The sequence below is a fragment of the Narcine bancroftii genome, chromosome 9 (genome assembly GCF_036971445.1).
Source record: "Narcine bancroftii isolate sNarBan1 chromosome 9, sNarBan1.hap1, whole genome shotgun sequence".
NCBI lineage: Eukaryota > Metazoa > Chordata > Chondrichthyes > Torpediniformes > Narcinidae > Narcine > Narcine bancroftii.
In genome coordinates this window covers 75,486,391-75,502,405 of record NC_091477.1, presented here as the reverse complement: position 1 = coordinate 75,502,405, position 16,015 = coordinate 75,486,391, and the positions used below count along the sequence as shown (strand labels likewise).

General features: G+C 41.4%; 1 protein-coding gene across 3 annotated transcripts in view; it reads left to right on the top strand.

Annotated features, from left to right (window-relative positions):
- The window catches only part of inpp5d (inositol polyphosphate-5-phosphatase D), a 142,107-nt gene extending 127,361 nt beyond the window's left edge, over positions 1 to 14,746 (top strand). The window contains exons 26-27 of one of the 3 annotated variants that reach the window (XM_069896530.1): positions 10,195 to 10,750; positions 13,016 to 14,746. In XM_069896530.1, coding sequence (XP_069752631.1) covers positions 10,195 to 10,750; positions 13,016 to 13,021 — 562 coding nt within the window. In that variant the 3' untranslated portion in view covers positions 13,022 to 14,746. Of the gene's footprint in view, positions 1 to 10,194 lie in introns of all 3 variants that reach the window. The other 2 variants (XM_069896531.1, XM_069896529.1) reach the window with 2 other exon arrangements.
- Positions 14,747 to 16,015: the final 1,269 nt, after the last annotated feature.

Genomic DNA, 16,015 nt, shown 5'->3' with positions numbered 1-16,015 from the left:
CTGTCTATTCATAACTCACTGAGCAGTCTATTAACAATCCTCCCTGTAATCCTTTAATAAAATCAATTAAAGGATTTAATTGGTGCTGTAAAGGTGTTGTGCTAGTCACTATGGCAACTGTGTTGCCCATTAGCTACAGTCAATATTCAATTAATAGCTACATCTACAGTCCTTCAATTATTCTCCACACTGTCCACTAATAGTTCTCCAAATACATGAATAATGCTCTCTGTACTTTTCCCTACAATTAAAAACTTTACAAAATCCATTAATATCCATCTGTATTGTCTATTAATGACTCTTCCCATTGCACCATTGTACATTCATAATCCTCAACAACTAATAATTCTTCCCAAAGGCTATCAACTAATCTTATTCCCTATCAATAACTATCCTGGTGGTTCATTAATTACTTATTATGCATCAATAATTCTGTAAAAAATATATAATCCATTAACATTCTCCACATAGTCCATAATTAATATACTTCCCTTTGCCCTATATGTAACTCTTTCCATATTCCAGAGCAACCTGTTGTCTTTTAATAAGGCTTCCTATAGACCATTAATAGCATTCTTTGTAGTTTATTAATAACACTCTGGTATAGTCCATTAATCTCACCTTGTGCCTATTAACAATTTATTTTTGTAGTCTATTAATACAATTCCCAATAATCCATTGATAGCTATCTGTGTATATCCTTAATTATCTTTCCAATTACATTAATTATTGCCCCTGTAATCCAATATTTATCCACATTTCTCCTTGCAGTTCACTAATTACTCTCCCTGTAATTAATGCCATAATAAAATTAACATTAATTTCCTCCTGTAAAATCCATTCATAATTCTTCATGTGACCCTCCCTTAATGATCAAAGTTGAACATGAATCCTGCTTTCTATCATTATTAAACTTGCCTTTGATTAGTAACTCTCCCTGTAATCTAGTCATTATCTCTGCATATAACCCACTAATAAAAGTCCTATACACTCCACTAATAACTTATATAAGGCCGATTAATAAATTTCTGAGCAGTCTATTATGAACCTTCCCTGCAGTCTCTTAAAAATCCTCCCTATTAATGTCGGCCATTAATATTTCTCCATGTCATTTATGAATAATTATCCCTGTCACCATTTCATCAGTCTCCATGTAGTTCATAAATAGCCCTCTATAGTCAATTAACTCCCATTGTAAACTATTACTAAAACTCCATGTAGTCCATTCATAACTCCATGCAATTTCTTGATAACTATAACAACCAACTGAAAAACCTCACGAAGATTAGCGTATACAGAGCCATTGTCATACCCACACTCCTGTTCGGCTCCAAATCATGGGTCCTCTACCGGCATCACCTACGGCTCCGAGAACGCTTCCACCAGCGTTGTCTCCGCTCCATCCTCAACATTCATTGGAGCGACTTCATCCCTAACATCGAAGTACTCGAGATGGCAGAGGCCGACAGCATCGAATCCACGCTGCTGAAGATCAAACTGTGCTGGGTAGGTCACGTCTCCAGAATGGAGGACCATCGCCTTCCCAAGATCGTGTTATATGGTGAGCTCTCCACTGGCCACCGAGACATAGGTGCACCAAAGAAGAGGTACAAGGACTGCCTAAAGAAATCTCTTGGTGCCTGCCACATTGACCACCGCCAGTGGGCTGATATCGCCTCAAACCGTGCTTCTTGGCGCCTCACAGTTCGGCGGGCAGCAACCTCCTTTGAAGAAGACCGCAGAGCCCACCTCACTGACAAAAGACAAAGGAGGAAAAACCCAACACCCAACCCCAACCAACCAATTTTCCCTTGCAACCGCTGCAACCGTGTCTGCCTGTCCCGTATCGAACTTGTCAGCCACAAACGAGCCTGCAGCTGACGTGGACATTACCCCTCCATAAATCTTCGTCCGTGAAGCCAAGCCAAAGAATAATGACTCTCCAAGTATATTATGAATAAGTATCTCTTTGAACAATTAATAACTCCTAACATAATCTGTAAATAATTCCATATTGTTCATTAACAATTCCATATAATATATTAATAGCTATTGATGTGGTTCATGCATAACCCTCTGTATTCCATTAATAATTTCAGTGTATTCTATTAACTGTACATTCAGTCTGTTAATCATGCAATTAAGAAATAGTTCCCCCGTGCACTCATAATTCTCCATGCTCTTCATTAATAATATCTCCTTTGGTTCTTTAATAATGCCACGTGTAAACCAATAATAACTCTCCCGAAAGCCCTTTAATAGTTATGCGTGCAGCAATGAATGGCCCTTCCCTTGAAAGCATTCATCTCATATGCCCTCTAATAATAATGAGCCCTGCAACCCATCAGTGAATTTCTGTTTCCATTAATTACCCTTTTCCATAATCCAGTATAATTCCCCATATAATCTGTTATCATGTTCCTTGTCTTCCCTTGAGATGAATAATAAGTTACCATGCAGCCCATTAATAACACTCCATGATCCTTCAAATTCCCTCCCTGTTCTATTAACTCCTCACGCCCTCCATGAACAAATCTCTCTGCAGCCTAAAAATAAATCTCTGCATAACCCAATTAACAATTTTCCCAGCTATCCATTAGCAACATCCCCAGTGGTCCAATATGCACATCATTAATACTTCCTCCAATACTTCATAACTTGCTCGCTGTATAACTCTTTCAGATGAGTAGCTCCCGATTCAGGCAAAAATAACTCTAATCAGAACATATTCACATATCTCTCTGCTTAGCCCAATTAACTCACCATAATCCGAGAGACTATTTATTGCTGCAGTACCTTAATAACAAAATATAATCTATTAATAAAACCTTGGATTATTAATTACTCTCCATATATCTTATTAATAACCTTCTGTATCCTATTAATAACCCTCTATGTAGTCAATTAGTGATGCACCATATTTACTATTAATAACTGTCCATGTCATCCATTTGTAACTTTTTATTCTCCAGTGATAAGTCTGCAGATATTCCTTTCATAATATCCCAATAATTAATTAACAGCTCTCCTTTAGTCCATTAACAATATCCTAGAAACTCCATGTATAACTCTCCAGGGTCTATTAATAACTATAACTAATAACTCTCCATGTAGATCACAATACATACCCCTATTAGCTTGCTCTGTTATCCATTGATAGCTCTCTTTGTAGTGCATTAATAACTATCATTGAAGTTGAATAATATATCCTAATGTAATTTGTTTCTATCAACTCCATTAATAATTCTACATATCATGAATATTTTCTTCTTTATTTCATTATTAATTCTCTACATGGTTTACTCATAGTTAACTCATAGTTCTCTCGATGTCACATCAACAAGTCGCTGCAATCCTTCGATCCTTATCCATGTAACTGATGATTAATTCCTTATATGATCCAGGAATAACACAAAGCTGTCCATTGATAGTCTTCCCCATGATCCATCAATAACCCAAAATAGTGGATCGTTAGCCAGTAAATAAGCCTTTACGGCAGTCGAAATGCAATTTCATGTAATATTACATCTGTTTTATTACATGACAATAAAAAATCTTGAAACTAAAATACTCCCCAGAATTCCTAGTAATCATTCCAGCATCACATTAACAAACATCATGTGAAATAGGCCGCATCAACTTATAAATGAACCACCTGATGCATTATTAATGGACAGGAGGAAGACACTTTAGGGTTTGTAATATTTCCTACTACAAACCCTCCATGAGATCTCTTGATAACTTTTTCTGTAGTTCACCTGAGGCCAAAAAGTCCATTAATAGCACTATCTGCAAATATTCAAATTCTCTGTGTAGGTCCTTGGTGATTCTTCCTGTAGCCAAAAAATATATTTTCATATATTGCCTTAAAATCTTTGTGTAACTTGTTAGTATTCCTTCATAGTTCATTAAGCTTCTCCTTGAATTCTATTAATAATTCTCAGTTTGTTGCTTAACATCTCTTCATTAATCCATGTTGATTAATCACTCTCCATTTAAACCGGACGAAACAGTGTTCTCTGATCCTCAGTGTAAAACATGCAGATGTGCAACCAGACATAGCACACATAGCGAGCAGTCTCTTTGGTTCTTGTGTTCCTAGTGTACTGGATGAATAACTCTTTCATAGCTACACAAGTAATTTATGAATAATCTTACCTGTTGTCTATTATCTCCCATTGTGGTCAGTTAATAACTCTCCCTGCAATTCATTAATAACACTCTATGTGGCTATTAATATTCATCCCTCTAGTGGTATGTGGGTGGAAAGAAAAAGTTTGAAAACCATTCTTTAATTACTTCTATTTGGCTCGTTGTGCAAGATTCCATAACGCCAAAGAAAATGAGCTTGTGACTATTTTTCTCAAGCCAAATATTTCAATTACAATTGGGTCTAGAGCAGTGATTCTCAACCTTCCCTTCCCACCCACATACCACCTTAAGCAATCCCTTACTAATCAAGGAGGACCAATGGCATCTTTGGCTTGGCTTCGCGGACGAAGATTTATGGAGGGGGTAAATGTCCATGTCAGCTGCAGGCTCGTTTGTGGCTGACAAGTCCGATGCGGGACAGGCAGTCACGGTTGCAGAGAACTATTGTATAAGATCCATTTATAATCCCTGCAACAACTAATAACCATCCCAGCATGTCATTATTAACACTTCCTTTAGTCCATTAATACCTTTCTAGTCAGTTAATAACTTTCCCTGTATTTTATTACATACTGTCCAGGTACTTCATTAATATCTAACACTGTGGCTCACTATCATAGCACCATGTCTCTAATGAATAGCCTGTCTATATTTCATTAATTACTTCCTATATAATCCAATGATTCCCCCCCCCCCTTTGATTTGTAAATAATGCTTCCTACAGTACATTGGCAATCATTCCTGAAATTAATGGCTCTTGCTGTAACTGATTAACAATTTTTCACATGATCCATCAATAACCTCCCTGGTATCAATATTATCTCTCCTTGCAATCCATTTATCTTTCACTGGGGCCCAGTAATATCTCCCTGTGTTATTAATATCTCCCTCATAGCCCAATAATAACTTTACCAATTCCATTAACGATGCTCTCTTTTGCATATCAATAACTGTATAGTTAATAAATAATCCTCCCTGCAGACACTAATAATTCTCCTTATGATCCATCTGAAAGTCTCCATTTGGACAATAACCTGCCGATGGTTCATTCATAATTCTGCCTATAACCTATTAATTATTGCCTTAATCGTCCAATGTGAAATCTATTAATGAACCTATATTTAATTGTTAATAACTTTTCATGTATTCTATAGGAAAGGTTGCGTGTGTGGTCTATTAGTAATCCTCTGTAGGTTCTAACCTTTCCTATCATCTTTTCATAATGGTCCATGTGTACCATTACTATCTCTCCCTGTTGTCCATTACTGCATTAATAACTGTCCAATTATTTCTTGCTATTTCTCCTCACAGTCCACTAATGACCAACCATATGTGCTATAATTAATTCCTTATCATCCATTATTAACTCTCTCTGTTCTCTATTACCAACTCTCCCTTAAGCCAATTGACCTGGTCCATTCAAACTCTTCATAGCCAACAATATCTCTCCAAGGTCCAATAATACTTTCTTCTATAGGCTATTTACACCCCTGTCTCTTGTCTACTAACTCACCATGCAGTCCATTAATAATTTTCCATGCTATCTAGTAACAGCGTTCCATGTAGTTCATAAATAACTTTCTCTGTTGATTAATTGCTGAAATGTGGTCTATTAATAACATTCTCTGCATCCTATTTTAACTCTCTTTGTAGTCCTTTAATAACTCATAAAGAATAGAATACTGGTGCTTTACACAGTACAACTCTGATTGTCCAAAATGGTTGGGATCAGGCCTATTTCGGATAAATGATATTTTCCAGTAACTGGTCACAGCCCAGTAGCAACAGCAAATCACTTGTAATGGTGTTTAAACCCCAACAAAGAACAAGGGAAGGTTTTTTAAAGCATGAAATAATGTTTAATTCTCACCAAAAAACAAAATAAGATAAATCCAACACCAAAATCTCAAAGTTCTACTCGGAGGTTTTTTCAAAATTCCAAAATTTTTCAACCTGCAACATCAGTTAGGCTCCGAAAAATAGTTTTGGATAACTGAGGATTTCTAATTGTTTCAGATATATTCACATATCCAAATTTTTTTAGAGGTGAAACTTGCTCTACCTGTGCATCAAACCCAGTTGCTCTAAACCAGCCATTCTCAACCTTTTTTGGGTATTGCCCCTCCCCGCTTGGAGCTCTGCTCAAAGTTTATGGGCTCCCTTCTCTGAGAAGCAGTCAGGTTTAGCTCTTCTGTACTTTTCTCCTGCCCCCTACATAAAAAACATAATAATATTTAATAATTTGTCCATCTCTTCTCCCCCCCCACCCCCTTAAATGGCCTATAGCATCTGGGGGAGGTGGGGAAGCTCTATGGCCCTCATTGAGAATGGCTGCTCTAGACTGACCACACATGAAGGGTGGATCAAGGTATCAGGTGGCACATCACTGCCCACAGAATACCCTGTCAGGTTTGTCAGGTGACAAGGCTGTAGTTGGAGCTACAAATCCAAGAGATACTTTTAGCAGTTTTTAAATTCATCTGACAGAGGCATACAATAAAGTAAAACAAAAATGTAGTTTTTTTTTTGTCTCTTAACTACCAGGCTGGGAATGAGCAGTGTCCTTCATTTAGTGTCAGGTCTGGCTGGAGTTGGAAGTCAGAGGTGGATTCTTCTTGAAATGTGGCCAACCCCAGTGCACGTGGGACCCATTTTTAGACTCTGTTTGGAAACCAGTGACAAATTGGGATGATAGATTAACCAGTGTCTGTCGCTCAGTTTGTTCTGGTGTTATGTTGGGTCTGCACAAGCCAAGGATGCACTTTGATGGGGGTGTGACTGAATGCTGGCAGTTGATTTGGAGCCACAAGAACAACCACGCAACTGAACCCAGTATGTGGGCAAGGTGGTCACCTGTTGGCAGTGTAGCATATAGCATGTCATTTGTGGATTTGTCATTTCAGTTTGTGGTAGCAGGGTTTCAGTGTGATCCAGACCCCTGTTTTGGAAATTTTCAATGTCATCTTGGATGCTCCTTTGTCACTTTGAGCAGTTGTAGGCCATAAGTTCTCAGGAGTCAGTGAGAAAGGACTTTCCTTCAGAAAGGCTTTGAACATATCATTGAATCCTTTTCTTTGTCCACCCAGTCATTTCTTCTTGCAACGGAGTTTGGAATAAAGGGTCTGTTTTGAAGGCCTGAAGCCAGCCTGAGTAGCAGACGCAAAACACTACTGCCACACCCCAGCCCTGGAACCTGCCCCTCCACCTGTGGGCAGCTGCAGTTCCTACTTTGTCTCATCTACTGCCTCAGAACCCACAAAATCAAAGGAGAAGCAAGTTATCCTTAATGCCAAGGAATTATCCGAGAATTGTCTGAGAACGTGCCTAGATAAGGGTGTTCGTTCCATCTGCTAAGATCAAGCTTGTGAATATGGGGGCGCTGGACAAAGTGGTGACTGTCTGTCTGCCTCACGGTCGACAAAAGTTAAAGAATTTCATGCATGTTACATTCTGAATGTAGTATTAGGTGACAATAATGCAACCTTTACCTTTATTCAAATGCAGACTTCCTGTTCCTTGCACAATTATTTGATAAACTGACAAATATGGCTGGTCATTGATTCTACATTTATAGAAACCCATTTGTTCATTTACACAACCATTATTCAGTTTTTGCATTCCCATGGTGAAGTTCTATGATGAGTATCCTTTCCTAATTAGCAACAGGTGATCTGGCTCTCTGCAAAGCTAATTTCTCATGCATGACAACAGAAAGCAGCACAACCTTAAACCCACAGATGTGTGTGGGTTTTTAATAAGTGTAGGAGGATATCATCAAATGGATTAGCTGCAGTCATTGGAAGATGGGCTTCACTTGACCTGCATGGCGATGCAGAGGTTCCCAATAGATAGCTCCTCTCCACACTGAAAAATTGAGGTGACTTCTTCTGTGCCTATTACACGCCAGCAATGGATCCAGACTGCCACTGTCTGGATCCGCTGTCCAGATTGCCCAACTGCACTCCAGATATAGATTGTAAAGTAGATTGGTGCAAATTCCACTTCATAAATGCACACCTGTGTGCACTGCCTCTGCTCTTGTCCAACACTGACCATAGCCCCTTTTCCACTGGCACCCTGTCCCAGGAATTAACTCGGATAGGGTCCAGTGGAAACGGGACACTGTCTGAACGCCGATGTCAAATGACATCATTTCACGCCAGGGATTAACTGCCTCTACCCCTACTCAAATCCCCAACATTTGCTGACGCTGATAAAACCGGTAGAAAAGGGACAGCAGAAAGTCACCCATTTCCAGTTGAAGGTAGAACACCCCAATCCCCTGGGATATGCTCAATGGAAAAGCAATTAGTGTCCCAGTAAAGGAAATGGCATAAAGGGCTTTCTATCTTGGGACACTGCACAGCCAATTAACTGGGATGCCAGTGGAAAAGGGGCTAATGAGTATAACAGTAAAATCTCTGTGCAAAGTTATCATAAAACAGCTAAATCGCTGTAAGCCCCTGAAACCCAAATACCATGTTGATCCAGGCTATTTTCCTATGAATTCCTGCATCATGTTCATGCAGTTTTAACCATATTATCCAGCAAGCAAAATGCATTTAGTCAAATAAGCAGATGGTTCTCTGCAAGGTAATGTTAAACCCAAGGAGAATCACTTTTTTGTCTGATCACACTTCCGTGAAACAGCACTGAATGATTTCCTATATTAAAGGTGGTGTGCAGAATATTCCTGGATTTGAGAGGGTTAGTCAGGATGTCATGTGCCCAGATGATGGAGTTGCAAAACAGCACAAAAACAGAGTGTGCCTCAAGCATTTGTCCTTTAAGACCAAAAGTTCCTGTTATTATGAGGGCAAGAACTTATTGGTGCAGAATGTTCCTTGGCATGTAGAACTGTACCACAGAGCATCCCAATATCAAGTACCATGTATGTAAATCATGAAAATCTGTAGACACTGTGGTTGAAGTAAAAACACAAAATGCTGGAGAAGCTCAGCAGGTCAAACAGTCTCCTTTATGTAGCAATGGTAAAAATACATAAGTGACATTTCGGGCTTGAGCCCTTCATTAAGGTATGAAAGAATACCAGAAGGTGTCCGAACTAAAGATTGGGGGAAGGGTGGGGAGGAGGTGGCAAAGGCAGAAGATGATAAGTGGAGAGAGGGAGGGACAGCAGCAATGAGGGGGAGGAGGGATGGATGGGTGGGTAAGGGGGAGAGAGAGGGGAGAAGTGGAAAGGGGGAAGGAAAAGAAGGTGAGCAAGTTTAGCAGAAAACAATGCTAATGTCAACTGGCTGGAGAGGGCCCAGACGGAAAATAAGGTGATGTTCCTCCAATCTGAGGGTGGTCAGGATGGGATAGTACAGCATGTGAGCTTGGGAGTGTGACTCAGAATTGAAATGGTTGGCTACTGGGAGGTCGCTGTGGTTGCAGATGGAGAAGAGTTGCTCAGCAAAGCGGGAAGGCCACAAAGGGAGCACCAGATGCAGCAAATGAGTCCTGTGGATGTATGTGTGAAGTGTTGCTTCACTTGAAAGGTCTGCTTGGGGCTGCAGGAAGTGGTGAGAGAGGAGGTGTGGCCACAGTGGAAGGTGCTGGGGGTGGGGGTGATAGGTATAGAGGCGGCTTCTAAAATGTCTCTCCAAACCACACTACATAGCTGTGTGCGCTGGTGTATACACACACACACTATAATTCCATGCCGATGGATGCCTTGCCACACCCTGTACATGTGTTGACTGCAAACACGAGACAGCACATGCAGGAAAGATATCATCAATTCCTTTCCTCTCCACTGATGCTGCGACTTGGTACCCAAAAACTACAGTCCTAGATATATTTTGTGGACACCACTGAATACCGTAACATATACCTGTGTATATCTATAAAATTATGAACTGTTCAGACTCTGTTGCTTATCTTTGTGCTGCACAGGTGCACACTGCATTTGTACTTATTGTATTAAATGCATGGGTACTGCACTCTACAAATCCATTTTGCATACCAGACATGTAACATTCACTGACTTGTTCTTTGATAAATGATGCATTATCCTGTTCTTTGTTCTTGTCCAATCAGCAGCATTCCTGAAAACACCTGGAACAAAAGTCCATCAGTAAACCAAAAGAGGGCAGAGGTTGCACCATGTGAACAGAGATCAATGGAAATGGTCAGTAATCCCTTGTATGAAGCATTTGAACAGAAGCAGAATGCTGGCTTGAAGAAAGAACACGGGTCACCAAGGGTGTTGAAGAAAGAGAGCTTGGCAACTGTGGAGAAGATCACCTGGATCCAACCCGCCACAAATAAAATATCACAATCAGTGCCACAGTTTGCCTGGGTTCCTCAGACCAAGCCAACCCGGAATCGTTCCTTTACCGTATCGGGAATCAAGAGCTCGGTCCAGCCGAAGCCATGCACCAAACCAGGAACAGCCACAGCTGGCCTTTCCGAGTCCGGTGTCAGCATGCTCGGCACACAGCCCATGTTACACGGCAGACCTCCACTCCCGGCCAAGAGCCCAAAGGTGCTGAAACAACAGCATGCTCTGAAAGACTACAGGGAGATTGCAGAGCTCACAACTCAAGCCAAGCCACACAGCAACAAGGGTGCAGGAAAACAGGCCAGTGTGCTGGTAAGATAGGGATGCCATAAGCATAAAATACTCACTAACAAATTTCATGTAGAATTCAAGAGGATCTTTTACTTGGAACAGGGTAAAAGGCGGATGGGATAAGAGAGGACATACCAGCATTGACCATTTGGGCTGAATGGCCTATTGTGGTATTCTATCAAAGATCACTGCCCTTTTCCATTTCCATTGGAATGTCCTAACACTGGCCCGTGGAAGGTGTTGTCAACATGAAAAATCATCTGATTTACTGATCCCATGGACAGGCTCTGTTCTTTCAAACCCACCTCCCCCCACTCCTGTACTGAACTCTTACCCTTTGTACATACATACCTGCAGGTTGGTGTGTGAGTTGATTCAAGAAAACTCTGAGCTGGAAACTTTAATCCATCCTTCTTCATTTTTGTGCTCTGCACAACTCTCTTTTGATGAAAGGCCAAAAGTTACTGAAAATTGGGGATTTCCTGAGAGCTACAAGAAATATGAGATTTATCCTCGTGCACCAGGTGGAAAATGCAGTGGTGTCCAGCAGTGGCCAGTGGATACCCTGATTTATTACATTCAATCATGAATGAGGCTGTGATACTGCAATTAATTCAGCTGCCCCCAGTGTTCCAGGGAGCCCAGTCTAAAACTAACATGTCTGCATAGGGTTTGCAGGTTTTCTCTACGGCTGTGTATGTTTCCCAGTTTTCTCCCACATCTCAAACACTTGCAGGTGGGATGCTAAAGTGCTCCTGTTTTGGGTAGATGGCAGATGAACTGGGGGAGTTGATAAGCCTGTGAGAGAGAATGGATTTTAAGGAATCAAAGGGAATGGGACTAATGGGATTGCTCTGTGTTCTGGCAGAAGCTCGATGGACCACAGGAAAATATTCCATCCGAGCACTTGGAATGTTTCTCTCTGAGTGTGTGCACCCATTAACATTTAAAATTTAGACACAGTAAGAGGCCCTTCCAGCCTATGAACCTGTGCTACCCAATTGACGTACAACCCCCCATATGTTTGAAGGGTGGGAGGAAACCAGAACACCTGGAAGAAATCCATGCAAACATGAGGAGGATGTATAAACAGGCAGTGCTAGATTCGAACCCAGGTCACTGGCACTGTAACCATGTCACACCTTTTGAATCGTTGAATAGCTCACTTGTAAGTATCACTTCCATGTGACCTAAAGGAGGCCACCTCAGGCTGGTTCAGGTAGGTTCCCTTTATTGAAGATATTTACCCAGTTCTACTGCTCTCTCAATTCTTTCCCCCATCTGGAACGACAACCATTCAAGGGCTGGCCATCTTTCCCACAAATCTTCTAACCTGACTCAACAACACCCTCAACCATAACAGTGGTCTTTTTCATGCTAGCTTACCTTCCTGAGAAAGGACTTTGCCACCTCATTTCAATTTTTGGATGGCCAGCCTCCTAAAGGCAAGTTCCATCCAGGGATTATGCACTAGGTAACTTTGATGGAAGAAAAAATGTGGTGGAGGACTGACAGCATCAGTGGGAGAGGTTAATGTTTCAGGCCAAAAATTCATCAAGGCTTGATTAAAGGTTAAAGTCTGAAACATTGGCCACTCTTTTTCTCCCACTAACACTGCTTAATCCACCGTCAGATTGTTTGTGGCTCCCAATTCAAGCATCTGCAGTCTCCTATATGTCCCCAGCTAAGTTAATATGTTGTTCAGTTATCACAGAAAGAAGGTAGTCCAAAATAAGGAATGAGCAGTCCATGTAATCCTGTAGCATCTTGAAACCATCAGTATTTTTTAAATAAGGACTTCGATCTTGCATGGAATTCATGCACTTAAGCACTGAGCAAAGATTACAATAGTTTTGAAATGGGGATTCTTTTGGAGTTAGGATTGAGAAAGCCATTGACAGCAGGAACAAAGTAAACTGTGACATAAACAGAAAAGCTAAATGTTAATGAAAATTGAAAGTGCAGCTTCCAAGCTTCTGATATATAAAAAAAATTCTGTTAAAAATCGACTAGTAGGGCAGCATCTGTAGATTAGAAATTGAATTAGCTTTTCACACGGAAGATTCTTCTGTCAGAACTGGGAACTAGTAAGCTTACTCTCTTTCTAGTTCCAATGTAGTCTTTAAAGCTAAATGCTATCACTGACATGAATTCAAGACCTGATCTCTCCCTCTCTCCCAGCAGTGATCAAGACCCTGTTTCCCGATGTATTGTCAAATCTTCGGTGGAAATTTTCAGAAAAGTAAAGAGTTTTCTTTTCTTTTTTTCCATTTACTCCCTTGACAGATGTAAGCCGTGATTTCTTGGTTAGCAGACTTCTTTCAGCAAGTTGAATATCTGAGAGATGTGTGGCTAAATTTGTTGCTGAGGCCAAGAGATCGGAAGTGAAGATGCCCAAGGGTGCCATTAAAGTTTCGGTGTCACAAGAGTTTGGGCAGTCACACGCTCATCACTCCCACCTTCGACCTGCACTTTTTGACTTGGCTACTCAGATTCAGCCTCAGTGTCCCGCGGTTCAATTGGATTCAAGAAAAGTCTGTCACAGCTTCATCACTCAGGATGACAACATTATCTACTTGGATCCTGACGCCACATTAGTCTGCCAATTTGGGATGCCTTAAGAGGAGAGGAAAACTCTCTTATATGGCACCTTTCACAATTTTGGAATATGTAGAAATGCAGTCGCCGTTATAACGTGGGATATGTGGAATGCAACTTGGCTATTGGTGACTCTCTCAAGCAGCCATTATCTCTCTGCTTCTCTGCTGTGTTGTTTGAGGAATGGACATGGGGCAGAACATTGTAAATGGGAACACTGGGAGTTGCCCTCCACGCCACATACCATCCTGACTTGGAAATGTAGTGTTGTTCCTTCACAGTCACTGGGTCGGAATCCTGGAATTCCCTCTCTAAAGCAGCCACTCCTCAAGGACTACAGGGGTTCAAGAAGGCAGCTGACTACCATCTTCGCAAGGGCAGTTAGGGGGTGGGCAGTTCAACACTGGCTCAACCTGCGAAGCCCAAATCCCATGAATTAATTTTTAAATTAATTTAAAAATAAATTAATAAATCCCCTTCTCTTCCAGGTATTACAATGAGATATTTCATTCTTACTGAATGAACATGCAGAAGTTCATATCTCATTGGCAATAACTAACTGTTCAGCATTAGCTCAGTACTGCACGAAAGCAGCAGTGCCATACTGCTCAAGTGCATTCAAAAGGGGCCTGATCCTCTGTCCAACAGTGTCAAAGACAAGAACACTACCCACTTCACCACTGCAAGAAGGGCCCTTGTAGCTAAGACATGGGAAATGACCAGTGCAAAATAAATTGTGATCCAATTGTTTAGGGAGCCAAAAGGAGTGGGCAAGCAATTAATGTGACAAAGATAAAAACATAAAATGACACAGCTTCAGATTTTCTAAATGGTTTACAAATCACCTTGGGTTTCTCCCTGCAGACTGGTGTATCAGTCTGGAGATACTGCAGTCTTGCACTGGGGAGAGACTCGTGCAGTATGAGATGTATTGGGCCTCAAATCCATTCTGTAACTTTGGAGGAGGGGAGGGCTTATTTCTCACAGTGGCATTGTTGACAATGCCCTATACTTGCCCCTCATAATTTGGCATATGCCCAAACCTCCCATTGCATGCTTCTCTCCTCCCAGTTCATATCCAGAGATTTCACCCTCTTGGGTGTCACCAGCTTCTGTTGCCATTGTGTTAACAGCTGAATATAGAAATAAAGAGTGTTGCATCTTTCATTCTCCTGGGACATCTCTGAGGCAGGCAGCAAAGTATTTGTGCTTTTCGGTCTTGTACTTCAGAGGATGTGCTGACGGCAACCAATGTTGTGTTCCTGGATGACTTTCAATACTTTCATATCTTCGGAATGACAATATTTTTCAAAATGTTAAAATTTTTATGGAGTTTAATTCCTGGTCTGTCATTTCGCTACTGAATGTACAATAACAGCAATGTGAAAGGTGTACAGAAATAAAATACTCTAGCATTTATCAATTTCATTTTGTTAATGCACCCACCAAATGCTGCTGGTGCGTGCGACCCAAAATAACATGCTCTAGGATAACGCTATCTTCTGGAGGGGTGGAGAGCATTTCGAATCTACTTAGCACATCCCTGTGGTTGGAATTGAAATGTCTTGAAATGGATAAATAAGGATTCACCATTACAGTTCATGCTTCTTCTTTGGCTTGGCTTCACGGACGAAAATTTATGGAGGGGTATGTCCACATCTGCTGCAGGCTCGCTGGTGACTGACAAGTCCAATGTGGGACAGGCAGGCACGGTTGCAGCGGTTGCAAGGGAAAATTGGTTGGTCGGGGTTGGGCGTTGGTTTTTTCCTCCCTTGTCTTTTGTCAGTGAGGTTGGCTGTGCGGTCTTCTTCAAAGGAGGTTACAGCCCGCCGAACTGTGAGGCGCCAAGATGCACGGTTGGAGGCGAGATCAGCCCACTGGCGGTGGTCAATGAGGCAGGCACCAAGAGATTTCCTTAAACAGTCCTTGTACCTCTTCTTTGGTGCACCTCTGTCTTGGTGACCAGTGGAGAGCTCGCCATATAACATGATCTTGGGAAGGCGATGGCCATCCATTCTGGAGACTTGACCCACCCAGCGCAGTTGGGTCTTCAGCAGTGTGGATTCGATGCTTGCAGATTTTGCCAGCTTGAGTACTTCGATGTTGGTGATTAAGTCATTCCAATGAATGTTGAGGATGGAGCGGAGACATGGAAGAGTTCTAAGAGCCGTAGGTGATGCTGGTAGAGGACCCATGATTTAGAGCCGAACAGGAGCGTGGGTATGACAACGGCTCTGTACACGCTGATCTTTGTGTGTTTCTTCAGGTGATTGTTTTTCCAGACTCTTTTGTGCAGTCTTCCAAAGGTGCTATTTGCCTTGGCGAGTCTGTTGTCTATCTCTTTGTCGATCCTTGCATCAGATGACAGTTTATGCATTAAAAGAGGAAATGGCATTCCAGTAGTGTCATTTAGGGGCAGCATGGTTGGCGTAGTGGTTAGTGCAATGCCTTTACAGCACCACAATCGGTTTGAATCCCGCGCTATCTGTAAGAACCCTGTGTCTGCATGGGTTTTCTCCGGGGACTCTGGTTTCCTCTCACCATTCAAAACGTAGCAGGGGTTTAGGTTAATGGAGTGTAAATTGGGCGGCACGGACTCGTGGCCAAAATGGCCTGTTACTATCCTGTATGTCTAAATTTTGTTTTTAAATAATTAGACAGATCTTTTAGTGGTCCCAGAGTTGTTTA